Raw genomic sequence first — 18,410 nt, 5'->3', positions numbered from 1 at the left:
TCATATTTGCTGAGTGAATCAAAAAACAAACAGAAATGTTCTTTCCCCTTCCCTCACTCCCATCCTTACGTGGAGGTACTTCCTATAGGACCCAGCTCTCTATGACCAACCACCCCTGACAGAATGTGGCTGATCCTCAAGGAATGGTCAAGTTCCCAGCCTTGTCATTCCACACCAGCATCCTTCACCAGGGACCAGCTCACAGTTTCCGGTTGTCCTGTGGTGTGGCCTGTGCCTAAGGCAGCCAGTTCGAATTCCAGCTCCAGTATACACCTGGTCCCATTGTGTGACTTGAGCCCTGACCTCTAATTTGCAACGAATGCCTTTGTCCCCCGCTCTGCCCTTGGTGTCTCTTGCCCAGGCACCAGCCCCTGGACCATCTCTGCTTGTCTGCCTTGTCTTTCCTACCTCTGACCTTGGCACATCATCTTGGACTGCCACCTCTGACTTCTGTCATTCACAGCTGTGCTCTCATGCTTCTCTTTAGCATTGTCAGAGTCAAACAGACAAATCAACAAGCCAGCTGCCACAGGAGAGAATATGCCTATCCCTTCAGCTAGAGCCACTGTGTAAATCTTCTGACTGTGATTATGACCCTTCTTGTGAGGAATATCAGGCAAGTTAAGTGCATGGCTTTGCAGTAGATTACACCTGGGATCAAGTCCTGGCCATCAAGTCCTGGCCATCTGTGGTGACTATAAAAAGGTTACTTCTATGAACCTTAGTGTACCCATCTATAAAATAGGTATAATGATCAGATTTATCTTACAGCATTTAAAGAGGCATTCTACATGAAGCCATTAGCATGTCAGGTCATAGCCACTGGTCTATTATGATTATCATTGGTTACAATCAACATCAGCAGCAGTAGTACATTTACCATGGTCATTCACATCGGCCGTAGCATAGTGTTGAAGGGCACAAGCTCTGGAGCTAGAAGGCCCAAGTTTAAATCTTGCTCTTCTACTTCCAAGCAATGTGGCCTTGGGCTACTCAGCCTCTCAGTGTCTTATGTATACCATTTGTAAAATGGAGTAACAACTGTGTCTGCCTCATAGGGTTCTTGTGAGGATTGAGTGAGTTTAGTTTATGGAAAGTGCTTAGAAAAATTCCAGTCCATATAAACACTCAATGTTAGTTGTTCTTGATGTTGTTATTATTTCTACTTCAATGCTATGATTACGCAGGCTGCAAGCTGCTTTAGAGGCATGTTTAGGGACTGGCAAAGTTAAAGCGCTTCTGCAAGGCTCCTGCATTGCGGTGGTATAAATGGTGGCTGTGCCTGCCTGACTCACTCTGTGTGAGCATAAGGGATGAATTGTGTTTTCCAAGGAGAAGGGACTGTACACTCCCAGTTCTAGACACATTGGGAGGGGCCAAAGCCCAGATCTGAGGCTGACAAGCCACTGGAGCTATCCGTTTTTTCAGATCTGTTCTGAGGAAAAATGCTGCCCACAGAAAGATCACACTTCATGCCAGATTAAACACTACAGACTTATTCAATAATATAAGTTACTGACCATGGAAGAAAAAAGAATCCATCATCTTGAAATCTAGCTTTACCTGAAAGATCAAAGTGCTTTCACTAAGCCTTTTATGGCACGTACCTGGTATTCAGACTGTGATTCTAGGATTTAAATATATGCAGATAGTTTAGAATGCTATTAAAACAAAAAACCACTGAATTTTCTAGCAAAATTCAAATGTTAACAGTGAGGGACAGCAGCAAAAACACCAACTTTCCAAGTCTATTCCTTGGTGTATGTGTGTGCAGTGTAGGATGTGAAAGGCTATTTAGGGTCTGCTCCAATGAGGAATGATGAAGCTGTGCTTAGAATATTAGCCACCATCTTTCTTCAACACTGTCGTATCTGACAGAACCACAAAACACACTTTCTTTAATTCCCTGTTTTTCATGGTTTTCTCAAGCTGGTTAGGAAAAAAATAAGCCTGCAGGAGTATTTTCCTTTTTTTTTTTTTTGACAAATTCTTGCTCTGTCAAAAGGCTGGAGTGCAGTGGTGTGACCCTGGCTCACTGAAACTTCCGCCTCCTGGGTTCAAGTGATTCTTGTGCCTCAGCCTCCCAAGAAGCTGGAACTACAACTACAAACATCCACCACCATGCCTGGCTAATTTTTGTATTTTTAGTAGAGACGGGGTTTTGCCATGTTGGCGAGGCTGGTCTTTAACTTCTGACCTCAAGTGATCTGCCTGCCTTGGCCTCCCAAAGTGTTGGGATTACAGGTGTGAGCCACTACGCCTCGCCCATGCAGGAGTATTTTCAAATCTAAAATGCAAACCTGCACAGCTGGTGGATGGTGGGAGAAGTTAGTAGCCACAACAGGCTTAGGGGCCAAAACTATGAATCAGTGTGTTTGGGAGGAGAAAGAATTAATAAAAAGTAGCAGGTAACCATTATAGAAGGTCATATGTGTCAAAGACTATATTAATGATTTTAAATGCATTTGTCATTTAACGCTCACCAAAGCTATACAAAGGAAGTACTATCGGAACACCTTTATCCATTTGTTCACAAAATTCCATGGATGAGGAAATTGAGTTTTGCAGAGTTTAAGTGACTTGTTCAAGGCCACACAACTCCTAAATGATGAAGGTTTGATCTCATCCCAGCAAGTGTGACTCCAGAACTGGTAATCCTAACCATTAATTAATTAGAAAGACAAAAAATTAGGGCTCCTGTAAGAACTTCAGAGACTAATGATGGTTTAATATCGTGCCCATCTTATCAGTTCACCCTGTCATCTGCACCTTCTAGCAGGGTCACCACTAGCCACAGGAGGCTACTGAAATTTAAATGAATTAAAATTAAATAAAATTTAAACTTCAGGCCATTGCTGTTGAGTACTTAAAATGTGTCTAGTGCAACTAATGGCCTGAAATTTTAATTTCATTTAATTTTAATTCATTTAAATTTCCACAGCCCCATATGGCTGCCATATTAGACAGTGTTGATCTCAGGAGTGTTTTTCCCTCAGTTTTATCAGATATGGTCAGGGTTGCTTCCTAAAAATCTGAGGCAAACGGGCATTAGTTGCTTTGCCCAAGGATCCTAGAAAATCACGAGAGTTAATCTCCCTTGATGTCTTCTTTAGGAATGGAAACCGCGTCCACTCCCTCCTTAGGAATGGAAACTGAGTGTCTTCCTCACTTGCTCTTTCCAACATTCTTCAACCTCTAGCCCTACTGATTTCCTCATGAGCCACAAGGTGAGGATGATACAGTCAGAGCAGACAAACCCAGGCACATCTCCCCTCAGACAATGGTGCACATCAGCCTCAGCAGAGATCTGCTTAACATGCAGATTCCTGGGCCCCACCTCTGTAGAGTTCTGATGCAAGGAGTTAGGGGGAGGCCCAGGAGCCTATGTTTGAATCAAGCACCCCCATGATTCTAAGGCAGGTGGTCTAGCTTTCAGAAACTCTGCTTCAGAGGCTGAAGTATATATTTATCTGCTGTCCTCTTAAATAATTATAGCACATAAATCTTTCGAGAATAACATAACCTGGGCTGGAAGCCAGGCAGTCATCACTCTGCGCTAATTGCTCACTTCTAAGACATGAGGCAAGGCGCTTAGTCACCAAGGCCTCATTTTTTTTTTTTTTTTCCATCTGAAACATGGGGATGAGGATATCTACTCTTTGTTCTGGGACAAATAGGAACACAGATGTGGACATATTTGAGGAGGATAGAAAGTAAAACCCACTGCATGGACAAGCTACAATTCAGAACCTCGTTTTGTTTGTCCAGCAGAGTTGAAATAGATTTCATATTTTAAAAAGTCCACATTTTAACTTCTCAGGAAAAACTGGAAGATCTGACAGGATGGGGCTCATATTAGATTGGCAGCCTGGTGTGATTAAGAGCAAGGTTCTGGAATCATATGCACAGGTTCAAATCCCTGCTCTACCACTCTACAAGCTGAGTGACTTTGGATGAGTCCCTCAATCTCTCAATTTCTCAGTTTCTTCAACTCTGAAATGAGAATCATAACAATATTCCTCCCTCACAGTGTTATGACAATGTAATTAAGCAAGCTAATATTTATAACGTGCTTAGAACAATGTTTGACACATTGGAAGAGCTATATAAGGGTTAGGTGGATACATAAATATCCCAGCACATGGCAACAAGCAGCTGGAGCTGAGCAGTGGTCGTCCCCTTCAAATGGGGTTAACATTATCACAGTCTCTATCCAGACACCATCGACTACGGAATCCTTGCTGTAAGGGGCAAACGTATGTCTCCCTCCTCTGGTACCTTGCCCACAAAGGGGCAGATATACTTAGAGCATCTTGGAGCACTACTCTTCTCAAGCTGTCAGTGGTGAAGGACCAGTTTCTTTTTATTTTCAATCCCTTGTGGACGGACATATGGCCCTGATGAGCATGTCTGAGACACAGCACAAAGCACAAAGAGCTCAGTGTGTGAGTTCTATAACACCCTGATTGGTCTATACCCTCATCAATAAGACAAGCCTGCTGAACACGCACTTGGATGTCACCGCAACATCGAACTGCTGTAAGAGTTTCTAAACACTTTTAGTTTCAGTACTAATCTCGCTGCTGATGGGTGATAGTTTTCAGCGAGTGTTATCCTCAGATTCTGCTTTAAGTAGCACCATCACAGAGAAAATCTACAGTACTATTTTTTCCCACATTTAAAAATATTTTTAAAATAATATTTAAAATATTAAATAAATAATATTAAAAAAATTTTTTTTAGAGCCAGGTTGTCACTCTGCTGCCCAGGCTGGAGTGCAGAGGTGGGATCATTGCTTAGTGCAGCCTCAACCTCCTGGGCTCAAGTGATCCTCCTGCTTTAGTCTCCTAAGTAGCTGGGACTATGATCATGTGCCACCAAGTCCAGCTAATTTTTATATATATATAAAAAATATACTTGTGTATATTTTATTATATATATTAATTATATATTGCATATATGTAATATATGTATTGCATATATGTAATATATATGCAATAGGTTCAGAACAGTCTCAGAAGCTGTCATGGATGCTTTGGTGCCCCAAGCAGCACCAGGTTGGGGCAACTGGGCTCCAGGTGCTCTGCGTACTACCATCAGCTCACAGCTACACCTTCTCCACCTTCACATGGTATGAGGGGCAAACAAGTTCCCTTGGGCCTCTTTTATAAGGGCATTAATCCCAGGTATGAGGTCTCCACTTTCACGACATAGTCGTCTCCCAAAAGGCCCCATCTCCTAATGCCATCACCTTGGGATTTAGGATCTTAACTTAGGAATTTTGGGGAAAACATTCAAACCCTAGCATTCTCTTTCTTTAATGCTGCCTTTGGCCAACAGGAGCTGCCTTGCCCCAAGCCCACATCCACAGTCTCATCCCCTTGTTACTCCTCAGCAGCCCAAAGCTGATGACCAACTGACATGATGGTACAAAACATCAGCCCCTTTGTCACAAGAAGCAATTGGCTCTATAGTGCAACTCATCTATCAGAGTCCCCTGTGGGATCAGGCAGAAGCCAGACCCCAGTGGAGACACCGTTTCTCACTTGGCTCCTCCCCGTGCCCTGTCCTCCTCCTCTCACCCTCCTTCTGCTGGGAGCACTCCCTCAATACATCACAGGCATCTGGACCCGTCTCAGGTTTTGTTTACAGGGAAGCCCATCAAAGACAGAAGCCATCCCAAACTTGGGTTTACCTTCCTCAGCAGCCGATTGGAAGAGGGCACATGGCAGAAACAACATTAAAATCCTGAGGACCAGGCCGGGCATGGTGGCTCATGCCTGTTATCCCAGCACTTTGGGAGGCCGAGGCGGGTGGATCATGAGGTCAGGAGATCGAGACCATCCTGGCTAACATGGTGAAACCCCAAGTCTACTAAAAATGCAAAAAATTAGCCAGGCATGGTGGCGGGAGCCTGTAGTCCCAGCTACTTGGGAGGCTGAGGAAGGAGAATGGCATGAACGCAGGAGGCGGAGCTTACAGTGAGCCAAGATTGCACCACTGCACTCCAGCCTAGGCAACAGAGTGAGATTCCATTTCAAAAAAAAAAAAAAAAATTCTGAGGACCAGCATCCAGTCACCCAGAGATTAACCCTTGCTATCTGTTTTCGAGGTGAACAGAACCTACCTGTTGCATTAGACAGAGCCAGGGATTCCATGGAGCCACGAGGGGTCTGCTCTGTGGGCGTCATGTCCTCTGTGTATTTCAGGGAACTGATTGGATGACGGGTCCGACACTGCTGAGTGGACATGCCCCCTTCCTCCTCCTCTTCCTCCTCATATTTGGGGACTTGGATGCTGCCTCGGGTCTCACTGAAACTCTGACTAGACATATCACTGTAGCTCTCCTGAGATCTCAGCCTCCCTGGGTAATAGTCTTCTCGGCATTCTTTGATGAAGCTGCCAGCATGTCCTGTCATGGCCAGTGACGAGCTCCTTTTGGGGTTGCTGAAGTGCTTGCCCCACATTTCGGGCTGGGCCCCAGCCCCTTGCCCTCCTGGACTGTAGGAAGTTCTGATGTTGCACTGGCTGAGGAGCTGCAGAGGGCTCTGGGACTGGTTCTGCTCCATCTTGTTCCCATAATGGTAGGGCTCTTCCCGGCTCCTCCAGATGGGGTCCCGGTTGAGACTGGGCGTCTGGCTGGACAGGCTGAGCATGTCCATTTGCAGTGACAGGGGATCTACATCGGCTGACAGCCGGTTGGAACTCACTTGCAGCTGGCTGTGCTGGTTCAGCATGGGCTCCTCCGTCTTGCCCTTGTTCTTGCCAATTTTGGCACTGCGCCGGGACTCCTTGGCCCTGGCGTTCTGGAAGGCGGAATCGGAGGAGTCAGAACCATTGGGGTCTTCCCCAGCACTGCAGGCCCGTGAGCAGAATATCTGGCCCTGCTTCGGAAGGAATGGCCGCCCCAGGAGGGATTTCTTGCAGTGAGCACAGCAGAAACAGGTCTCGGTGGCATGCCAATGTTGACCGTCGTAGGTCATTTGACCTTGGTCGATACCTAAAATAATGAGAGACATTGGAGAGGCTGATGAGCTGCTCAAAGTCCTGCACTGGGACATGAAACACACTGCATCTTGGTTTGTCTCAGGATTCCAGGTGCGGCAGAATAAATTAATAAATCAACAATCAGACTCCTATGTAAATGGTATTCATGTCCTATTACGAGAACTCCTTGTTGTACCAGTATGCACCTTAACTCATTTGCTCCAAGCACAAAGACTCGAGGTTAAAATGACTTGTCTATGGATCCTTCTGCCTGGGACACATTTCTCCCTGACAAATAGCGATAGTAATACTAACATATGATCATGCCCTGCTTTAACAGCTTTATATATGTAAACTCATTTAATCACTCAACTCCTTGAGCTAGCTTTCTAATATTACTTGCAGTTTTCACATGAGAAAATAGAGGCAGATGAGGCTAAGTAACTTGCGTAGGGTAACATAACTAGGAACCAGAGACAAGATCTGTATCCAGGAAGTTTTATTCTCAACCATGATATTGATACTATCTCCTTCACTCTAGGCATCTGCTCAAAAGCCAACTCCTCTGAGAAGTCTTCCTGTCCACACTAATAGTGATTTTCCATTGCTCTCCATACTTACCTGCTGGAGTTTTCTTGATAGCATTAATACCGCTTTACATTGCAACAGTCTATATATGCATCTGTTTATTATTTCTCTCCCCTGCTAAAAGTAAAGCTCTATGAGGACAGACTCATTAAGTTTCAACAGCATCTCCAGGACCTGGAACATGGCTGGTGTATGACAGGGCTCTTTGTGTATAGATAGATTGAGTGAATCCCATTACTAGCGTATGCTATTCCGATGGGTAAGTCACAGCAGCAACTCAGTGGATGCTATGGTGAATGTTTTCTCCAATACTCCTAAGTTGAAATCCTAAATCCTAAAGTGATGGCTTTAGGAGATGGGGCTTTTTGGGAGGTCACTAGGTCATGAGAGTGGAGACCTCATGAATGAGATTAGTGCCCTTATAAAAGAGGCCCAAGGGAGCTCGTTTGCCCCTTCCCCCATATGAGGACTCTGCCAGAAGGCATCATTCAGGAAACAGAAAACAGGCCCTCAGCAGACACCGCATTTGCTGGTGCCTTGAGTTTGAACTTCCCAGCCTTCAGGACTGTCAGCAATGCATTTCTGTTACTCAGGAGCCACCCAGTCTGTGCTCTTCTGTTAAAGCAGTCTCAACGGACTTAGTGGGAAATAAAATTGTGGATTTCAACTCTTGTTAAGGAAAAATCTGCTTTTGGTGAAGAAAAACCTAGACATGGTACTGCCAAAGCTATTGCCCCTGTGGGAGCATGCGTACCCTTTGCTTAATTTCATCAGGAAAGGAAGAGGTACAGTTCCTCCCTGTGACAGGACTGTGTCAGGTTTATACAGCCTGGTCACACTGCTTACTAAGGGAGCCTCCCACAGCCCTGGGCGTTCTGCCTTCTCATCATGTCTGCCCTCTTCTGGCTATAGGACTTCATCTCCCTGTGGGACACCATTTCCTGCCATCTTCAGGCCGTGAGCTTTGGGTGGGGCAAAAGCTGACCTGGGGCCCAACATAGGCCAGCAAAAAAAAATCTGCTCTCCTGGCACCCAGGGACTGATTCAGGGGTGGGCAAGGGACCTGCACTAAGCCAACACCTATCATTGCTTTTTCTAAGGCAGGACTTTTGCTAAGGCAGTCACACAGCAGGCGTTTTTTATAGCAGTTGTTAAACTGGCAGAATGGAAGCTGATCACTGCTGGGGCCCCTTCCTGTGGGGACAGCCTGCTGGGAACACAGCCTCAAGCTATGACTGTAGGGTGGACCAGGACCCTTGCAGTCTCCTGATACATAATGATACACGGCTTCCCAGAAACAAGGACTAATGTGACCTTTGTCTTCAGTGGCTGAGAGTTCCTGAGCCTGGACTTTCAAGGAAGAACTTCTGGAGACTTGTCTAAAGAGGTGGCGAACACGAAATTAGGGAGAAGAAGAGAATCGCAAGAACAAAAGGCCACCGGCCCAAGCAGCCTGTCTTTCTCCTCCGCTGTCTATCCCCTCACTTTTGTGTCTATGGAGCCCAGGGAGAGAGGCATGAGGGCAATTCTTCTCTTATTAGCTCTTTCCCAAACTACAGGGTTCTCTTTTCATTTTGGAACCTGGCCTTAGAGACTAAGAGGGGATTTTTTTTTTACAGGGATAGGAGCAGCCACAAGGGTCACCCCAAGTGGGAGAGAGGGAACTGTGTGAATCAAGTGAATCAACTCCATCTCTCTCTTTTTTTGAGACAGATCAACTCCATCTCTTACAGCGCCAGTGCTCCCGGGTAGCGTGAGAAAGAACCAGCTGGGGCGGGGCTAGAAACAGACAACCCCAAGCTCTGTGGACACTTCCTCCCCAGGCCCTTGGGAGAAAGCCGAGGCAGACATCACAGGGACATAGGACTCTGTAGTAGTTAAGCATAAGGCTCCAGGACCCTGACAAACACAGGTTCAAATCCCAGCTCCATCCCATTGCAGCTGGTTGTAAAGATGCTGAAGGCCATCTGCTGGGGTTCAAATCTTGAGTCTACTGCATTCCAGCTGTGCGACCCTAGGCAAATGGCTTCATCTCTCTGTTTTTGTCTCCCCTTCAGTACAATGGGGATAATCCTAGTAGTTGGTAACTGAGTGAATACGCACGGAGTGCTGAGAACTGGGCCTATTGACCAATCTTCTTTTATTTGCATTAGGACTGAAAGCCTGTGTCTCTCTTTGCTGAGGGTCACTGCCCAGATGCAGTCCAAGAAAGAACGATGAGGCTGCTCTGTCTCTCCTCCCCTCTCCCACCCTCCTTTGTCTCCTCCTCACTCCCTTTCTCAAATGCCTAGAGTGCAGAGAGCTCATGATGGCATCCCTGGGTCCTCTGGTGAGCTCTAATCAGCACAGCATCCAGAGCAGCTGCGGCAATCCCCACTCCCTGTTAGAGGTACACAGGAAGTCCAGTCCCTCTGGCCCGTCTGCCACCAGCTGCTTCTCCACGCTTTGGCAAGGAGACATGCTCAGATGCAGCAGCAAGGGCCTAGTTCCTGGGGCTGGGGGCCTCATGGAAGGATGGGCTTGGGTTGGGAGAGTGGAGGGGAGGTATATCATAAAGCGGCCTGGCAGGCAGCAGAACGTGGTCCCCGATAAACATCGATGTCAGATGGTCCTCTGAACTGCTCCTGAACTCTAAGCATCTGGAAAAGGGCTCTGCTGTTCAGCATCTAAGCGTTCCTTTTTTATTCCTTCTCTAAGCCCTTTAAGCACTTCTTGGAGGGTGTGTGTGTCTACTGCTGCCACAGCCTCGGTCTGTTTATAGGACTGTTTACTCTGCTGTGCACAGGCAAAAGTACCGTTGCCCTAGCAACGGCTGCCTGACACACGGCCTGCTCTGAGTGGCTGTATAAATACGGAATATTTGTACGGTATGGTCAGAGGTAAAGCACCCAGTGACTGAGGTATGCGTGCTGTAGAGAGTGTGCTCTTTTGCGGTCACAGGAAAATTATGTTTGATAGAAAAGTGGATTTAAAACAAACATTAGGGACAGCATTTTAACTATAGCAGCAGTAATACTGCAGGCCACCATGGTCCCCTTTTCTGACAAAACACTGACACCTTTTTATGGATTTAATCGGAAAGGAGGAGGGAACTCCAGTAAATGTGCTGGGCAGCCAAAGGGAGAGAGTAAGAGAAGAAAACCGAGGGGCCATCGGAGGTGTACATGCTACAGCAACAGAGAGATTTTTCTCTCTGCCAAGTACTGAGCAAAAATTCTAAGCGGCAGTTTCTGGAGAGGCTCTTAGCCTCCAAGGACAGAAACAGAAAAAACCAGAAATATGGATGGGAAGGGGTACTGTTGTCATGGACTGGTATTCTGCACACATGGCCCCTCACACCTGAGCAAGTGTGCACTTGCAGACTTGAATTCTCGGTTGGGCAATACTGGGTCAAGACATTGCACCGTTTTCCATGATACTGTCCCACCTGTCCCCTTCTTCACACGTCTTGCCACTTGTCACAATTGATCTTTGCATTTCCTAACTCTTAGTAAAAAGAAGGTTTATGTGTTTGACCACTTTGATCTTGTGAGACATGAAAGCTCCTGGGTACTGAGTCCAGGCAACAGGCTGTGAGAGGGGTGAGGATTTTAGGGGTTAGGGGATGGGGAATTTGCCATCACCCAAGCCCCCAGAAGGAAATGCTACTGACAAAGGTCTTCACAGCAGAGCTTAAGCCTGGGCCTGAGTATATGGGACAAGAATGCCCAATGACAAAGCACTGTTGAGCACACGGTAGGTGTCTTGTCCACAAAGCCAGGGTTTTTATCAGTACACAGAACTCTCCAAATACTAGCTAATTTTCTATTTGAATACATCACTTCTTATGAGCCAGGAAGACAAAGCCACTTTTTGTGGTCCTAATAAAACCTTTTAAGTGGGGCGAAATGGGCTCCAAAATGGATTATCTCTATATCTCCTCACTCTAGGTAAGAAACTGGCAGCTTCTAAACAGACTTCTTGGGATTGCACAAGCCACTGGACGATCTGGCTGTGATCTCACAGACATTCAGCCACTGCCAATGTTTTATTTCTCCCCAATGTTGGCTCCTTCCCAAGGTGCCAGAAAAGGCAACTTGAATGAATAAGCCACAATGCAGTACGATCTGGAATAGCCTTGAAGGGTTGAACAAATTGGTTATTTGCAGAGGGAAAATGATTTTCACCATCTCAGATCTGCCACTTGTTGGGGGAGTTAATAGTTTATGGACTATTTGAGGTTCATTTGCTTTGCATTTGGCTGGAATAGCTTTTATTTGTTTATTTATTTTAAGACTTACTTGCCAGAAGCCACTGGGTTTCCTTGACTATCCCTCCCTACCAAGAGGACCACGTTGGTTCCTCCTTCTGCAAATCCCCATCTTGTCCCAAGGAGGCTATGGAAGACATCTGTTTAGATTTTCCTTCTGAGCTTCCCCCACTGCCCTGACCCTCAGTTGTGGGACTGTATGGCACACAGTCCCAACTTGGAGGTGGGCCCTTGACCAAAGCAAGGCTGATAAGATTCTTATTTGGAAGAACTGACCTGCAAGCTGGCAGCGACATAGTTCTTCTCCTTTTGAGAATGCAAATACTAAGTCTAGTATCACTAGTGAGTCATCTTGACCATTAGGTGAAGATAGCTTCTCTCAAATGATGTTAACAGAAAGCAAATTAAGCTGAGATACAGAGAAAAAAATCGGTTTTGTCTGAACCCTTGATCCACCCCTACCTGAAGCCAGTATACTCTTTGGCCTTTCTAGTGTTGTGAATCAAGAAATTCCCTTTTTCAGTTAAGTTAGCATGAGTTGGGTTTCTATCACTTGCAATCAAAGATATTTTAACTACACCCAAAACAAAGTTGACCTCATCACAGAAGGACAAAGCCAACTGCCAAGTATTGCCTCACCTATATGTTGGGCACAGGTGTCACAATATTCTGCATACAAGGACTCGAAGCAGTGGCAACAGTAGGGTCTTCCCTCCTTCATGATGTAGCGCTGGCCGCCCAGCACTGTCTCACACTCGAAGCAGCAAAAGTGTTTCATGTGCCAGTGTCGCCCCTCGGCTTCCGTGCATTCATCTGCAAAGATGATCTGGAGACGGGGAAGCCAAATGGTCAGTATGTGAGACCCATCCAGAAGGACACACTTTAAAGGAAGAAAGCTATGGGGACCCTGAACTAGAAGGGTAAGAAAGCAGATACCACTCACAAATAATTAAATAAAAATCCATATGTATATGTTTATTCTGTATGTATATCAGTTCCTATATATGGATTTACCTAAAGCATAATTAAACATGATTTCTGGCCTAGCTGGTAATTAACTTGACCACATTTAATAAGAGAAGGAATGTTCCACCCTGGAGAACATAAGGCAGGATCAAAAACTGACAGCTCACAGGCACATTGGACATACATATCTGCTTCATTAGTCTGGACACATTATTTTTTTAAATAGAAAATATCATATTAACACTTGGAATCCTGGTTTCTCTTTTGAAAACACAACATTTGCAATGCTCAGTGCACATTCCTACATGGCAATAATAAACTAGAGCTAAGAAAAGAGGCTGCTGCTTTCTAATGAGTGGCAAGTTCTCCAGTTTGTCATATTCTTCACCCTTCCCTATTGCCTTAAATAAGTCACCTTCATTTACAACACCTGCCAGGCCCTCACAAGCATTTGCATTTTCCCCCAATATAGAGTTTTTAACATTTCAAAGCACAGATTTCAAAATTTACTATAAAGCTACAGTAATCAGGCCAGCATGGCACTGGCATAAGGCTGGGCATATAGATGAACAGGTATCCAGATTTAAACTCATACATATATGGTCAATTAATTGTTGAAAAGGGGGCCAAGACCATTCCATGGGGAAAAGAATAGTCTTCTCAACAAACGGAGCTGGGACAACAGGAGAGCCTCATGTAAAATAATGAATTCAAACCCCTACCTCACATCATACATAAAAATTAACTCAAGGCTGGGTGTGGTGACTCATGCCTGGTAATCCCAGCATTTTGGGAGGCTGAGGCAGGTGGATCACGAGGTCAGGAGATCGAGACCATCCTGGCTAACATGGTGAAACCCTGTCTCTATTAAAAATACAAAAAAATAGCCGGGTGTGGTGGCAGGTGCCTGTAGTCCCAGCTACTTGGGAGGCTGACACAGGAGAATGGCGTGAACCCAGGAGGTGGAGCTTGCAGTGAGCCGAGATCGCACCACTGCACTCCAGCCTGGGTGACAGAGTAAAACTCCATCTCAAAGAAAAACAGAAAAATTAACTCAAAAGGGATTAAAGAGCTAGGGGCAGAAAAACAATAAAATGCTTAGAAGAAGACACAGGTGTAAATTTTTATGACCCTGAAAGGCAATGGTTTCTTAGATATGATGCTAAAAGCATAAACAACAAAAAATAAAGTAGACTTCATCAAAATTAAAAACTTTATGCTTCAAAGGACATCATTGAGTAAGTGAAAATACAGCTATAGAATGGGAGAAAATATTTGCCAATCATCTGATAAGGGACTAGTATACAGAATATATACAAATCACTCTTACAACTCAATAATAAAGAGAAAAATAGGCCGGGTACAGTGGCTCACACCTGCAATCCCAGTGCTTTGAGAGGCTGAGGTGGGTGGATTACATGAGGCCAGAAGTTTGAGACCAGCCTCACCAACATGGTGAAATGCCATCTCTACTAAAAATACAAAAATTAGTTAGGCATGGTGGTGCATGCCTTTAATCCCAGCTACTCAGGAGGTTCAGTCAGGAGAATCACTTGAACCTGGGAGGTGGAGGCTGCAATGAGCCAAGATCATGTCACTGCACTCCAGCCTGGGTGACAGAGTGAGACTCTGTCTTTAAAAAAAAAAAAAAGAGAGAGAGAAAAATAACCCAATTGAAAAGGTTGTCAAAAAAATTTAAATTAATTTTTCAGACATTTCTCTGAAAAAGAAGATACACAAATACCTAATAAACACATGAAAAGATGCTCAACATTATTAGCTGTTGGGGAAATGTGAATTGAATCAAAACCTCAATGTGATACTACTTCATACCCATTATGATAGCTATAATGAAAAAAAAACAGATAATAACAAGTATTAGTGGGAAAGTGGACAAACTGGAATCCGCATTTATTGATAGCAGGAATGTAAAATGTTATACTTGTTTTGGAAGACAATTTGGCATTCTCTCAAAAGATTAAACTTAGAATTATCATATGACCCAGCAATTCCATTCCTGGATATATACTCAAGAGAACTAAAAATATATGTACACAAAAAACTTGTACATAAATGTTCATAGTAGCATTGTTTAGAGTAGCCAGAAAGTGAAAACAACTTAAATGTCCATCAATTGATACATGGCTAGACAAAATGGGATATATTCATACAATTGAATATTATTCAGCCATGAAAAGGAATGAAGTACTTACATATACTACAATATGGATTAACATTGGAAACATGCTAAATGAAAGAAACCAGACTTGAAAGGTCACATATAATTTCACTTACATGAAATGTCCAGAACATGTAAATCCACAGAGACAGAGATAGATTAATAGTTGCCAGGGGCTAGGGAAAGGGGAAATGAGGAGTGACTGCTAATGGACACAGAGTTTCTCTTTGGTTGACGAAAATGGTCTGGAATCAGCAGTGATGGTTGCACAGCTTTGTGAATACACTAAAATCTACAGAATTATTTACTTTAAAAGGGTCCTTAATGCTATGCAAACTATATCTCAATAAACAAATTTCAAAGTGTGTGCTTCAATCATATTCTAATTGTCATTAGACAACACAAAGTTGTATTCTGAGCACCAATTTTCAGATGTGGAAACTGAGGCATGAAGGTAAAAAGGTGTCCTAGAACCACAGAGTTGGACCTGAATTTAGTTTTTCAGCTATCTTTCTAGAAGGTCTCTCTAGAACATCACCATTAGTGTTAGAATCCAAATTAGTTAAGTCTGATCAGCTTCCTCCTAGAAAGTGAGTCCCCTGTAGGTAGTTTCTAAGAAAGAAATGCCCATGTAACACTAGGTTCTCTGGCTGAAAAAGGGGAGTGTTACTCACCTCCCACACTGCTATTTACAGGGAAAGATAGATGAAAAAAAATCCTTTGCACAGGAGGAATCCTCTGTCTAGGACTTTTATCCAAATTATTCCCATAAAAGTGGTCAGATTTAGAACATTCTTATTTCTGCTCCCAACTTACAAAGCTAAACCAGGTTTTCCATTCTGTCAGCTTACACGGTAGTGTGTGCTTCTAGTAGGGGAAGAAGGCAAGGCAGAGGTCTTGCGTTCTATCCTGCTTTCTTAAATAGGGTACTTCTTAGAGCATGGAGCAGAGATAACCAAATGAAGTATCCATCTGCCTCCTGAATTTTCATTCAGAACTTTTATAAACTGTAGAAAAATCAAATAATGCTACCCATTCTCTTCTCTTTTCTAATCATTTTGCAGCACTGGATCTTGGAAAATGGAACTCCATTACTGATTATTCCATGAGATTAGGGTTAATATCTAAAGATGCACAATGCAATTTTGTTTTGTTTTGTTTTTAGAGTTCTGAATTTACTTAGGGCCAGTTATATGTCACTTGGGGATCTTCACGGATATACAAACTGCCTTCCCAACAGGAGGCCATGAGACCTCCACACTCAGTAAAGCAGGCCACAACCCCAGACATTCCAGTAACCGGGGATGGGTGGGGCTTCTCTCCCAAAAGGGTTAATGCAAAAGAATGAAGTTGCCTATGGCTTTCTTCAGTGCAGAAAGCCAGAAGACCATGTGTTGGCTATGGTGCAATGAAGGGGTGATGGGCAGGTAAACCTGCTGGAGTTTGCTCTAACCTCATCGCAGGCTGCACAGCGCGGCTTCAGGCACTCAGCATGGTGCCTGCCACAGTATATCTTCCCATCTTGGTAAAAGTAGATCAGATCCACCAGGAGTTCATTGCAGACAGTGCATACGAAGCACGGCGGGTGCCAGCAAACGCCATGGCCAGCGCGTGACGCAAACACAGCGATGTCTCCACCATTGATCTGGCCTCCACACTGCGAGGCAAACAGAAACGTCAGTAGTCACACCAGCCCCCATCTCCCAGTGCTGTGCATAAACGATAAAGGACAACCACCATTAGCTGGCTACTGAGTGCTTATGTTCAAAGCAGTCACTATGCTTCCTGCTTTACATAGGCAGCAGGGCAGGTTTTTCTTGTCCTCCCTGAACTCTCCTTTCCTAAGGCTTACAAATAATGTAGAGATAAAGTCACTGGGAGAATGAGGAATCACAAAGATGAGAAAGAAAGAAAAGCTCTTTTAGCACAATAATGTACAGGGGTTCTGCAGGCAGGAGGCAAACTGGCACAGAGGAAAGCCTCATTATCTTTCAGATACTTTAAACTCCATGCAGAGACACAGCCTGGTTTAACACCAGGAGGAGTGGCTGGGGAGGGGGGTGGGTGGCAGGACGGGCTTGGAGGAGGTGGGCCTATACTTTTAGAGGGGGGGGGGGGGGGGTACTTAATAGCACGCTCACCCTTAACTATCTTCTCTGTGTGCCTTTCAGACATGCATTTAGCTTGCTTCCTCTAACATCTTTCTACATAGTCTTGATTGACATGGCACCACTTCTAAGGTCAAACTATGGAAAGGATTTCTTCCTATCCCTTCCCTACCTTCTCACTCATTTTCTCAAGTTGCCTCTTGATCCTGAAAGAAACAAGGCAGAATCACTGGCCACCTATGCTTATAGTTGGGGTTGGGACAAAAAGAATATGATTTGAAGGTCTCTGAGGGAAGAATAAAGTATGGAAAGTGGGTCTAGGGAGGTGCTCTTGCTGACCATGGCATGGGCCATGAGGTTCACAGGTTGAGTCTAATACTAGAGTCCTACAAGAGTGGCTGAGCTAAGGGGACAATGTCTAAAGAGCAGAGAAGCTACCTTCAAATCTTTCCCATGCTATGGGTTGAAATGCATCTTAGAAAATGAAGTGAAGACCTCAAAAATAGTCTCTGGGAGCTCATCCATGTGTGACTGGACAAAAGAAAGGCATCATGTTATCCTTACCTTCTGTGACAATGTTGGCAGAGTTAAAGCATGCAGACATAATCCTATATAACCCTCACATGAGTCATCATTCATTCTTTCTATAGATGACAAAACCAAGGAAAAGTAACATGGTCAAGGTCATCTGGAAGAAACATGAGTCAAACTTACGAAAGCTCTTTCTGCCTCCACACTCTTGGCACTATTCTACACGATTCTTGGCACCTGCCCACAAAATGCCCAACCTTCCTTCTCCCTTAGGCAAACTCAGCTTGCCTGGTTCCAGGAGACTGATCTTAGAGTAGCAAGGATTCTCCAGCTTGCCTGGATTGAACACAGTGAATCTCAGATCACAACCACTGACCACCTGTTCCTTAAGGGTGGGTCCCAGATATACTTTACAAGAATAAAGAACCCATTGCCAAAGCTCTGGTCAATTAGCTCTCCCTTCCCATATAACTGAACCTTCTCACTCTATCCCTCTGAAATCTCAAACACGGGCCTCAAATGACATCTGCTTCCCTTGGGCAGCATCCTACCTCCTCTTCATTGATCCAGTTAACATATCTTCAGCTCTCAAGGGGTCTATGCAGAGCTTAAGGAGTTAGATAGGAATGTTCAAAAAGCTGTAGGACTTAGAGAAGTACCAAGAATGACAATCAGCACTGGAAAGCCTGTGGCAGCTGAGAGGTGGGGCAAGGTGTATTCCCACCCTGCAGTCTCTAAAACTCTTCTTCACCACACCCTGAGCGCTCAACAGGAGCAGAGGAGACAAGGAAATCCAGAATCT

At 44.6% G+C, this 18,410-nt stretch overlaps 1 protein-coding gene across 1 annotated transcript in view; it reads right to left on the bottom strand.

The window, feature by feature from the left end:
- Window positions 1-18,410, bottom strand: part of PRICKLE2 (prickle planar cell polarity protein 2) — a 132,202-nt gene that overhangs the window by 46,527 nt on the left and 67,265 nt on the right. The window contains exons 5-7 of the mRNA XM_025377059.1: window positions 16,423-16,626; window positions 12,464-12,650; window positions 6,128-7,000 (exon numbers count right to left, since the gene is read on the bottom strand). Of these exons, the coding sequence (XP_025232844.1) occupies window positions 6,128-7,000; window positions 12,464-12,650; window positions 16,423-16,626 (1,264 nt within the window). The remainder of the gene's footprint in view (window positions 1-6,127; window positions 7,001-12,463; window positions 12,651-16,422; window positions 16,627-18,410) is intronic.

This window comes from Theropithecus gelada, chromosome 2 (genome assembly GCF_003255815.1).
Source record: "Theropithecus gelada isolate Dixy chromosome 2, Tgel_1.0, whole genome shotgun sequence".
Taxonomy (NCBI): Eukaryota; Metazoa; Chordata; class Mammalia; order Primates; family Cercopithecidae; genus Theropithecus; species Theropithecus gelada.
This window is presented reverse-complemented; position numbering and strand designations above follow the sequence as displayed.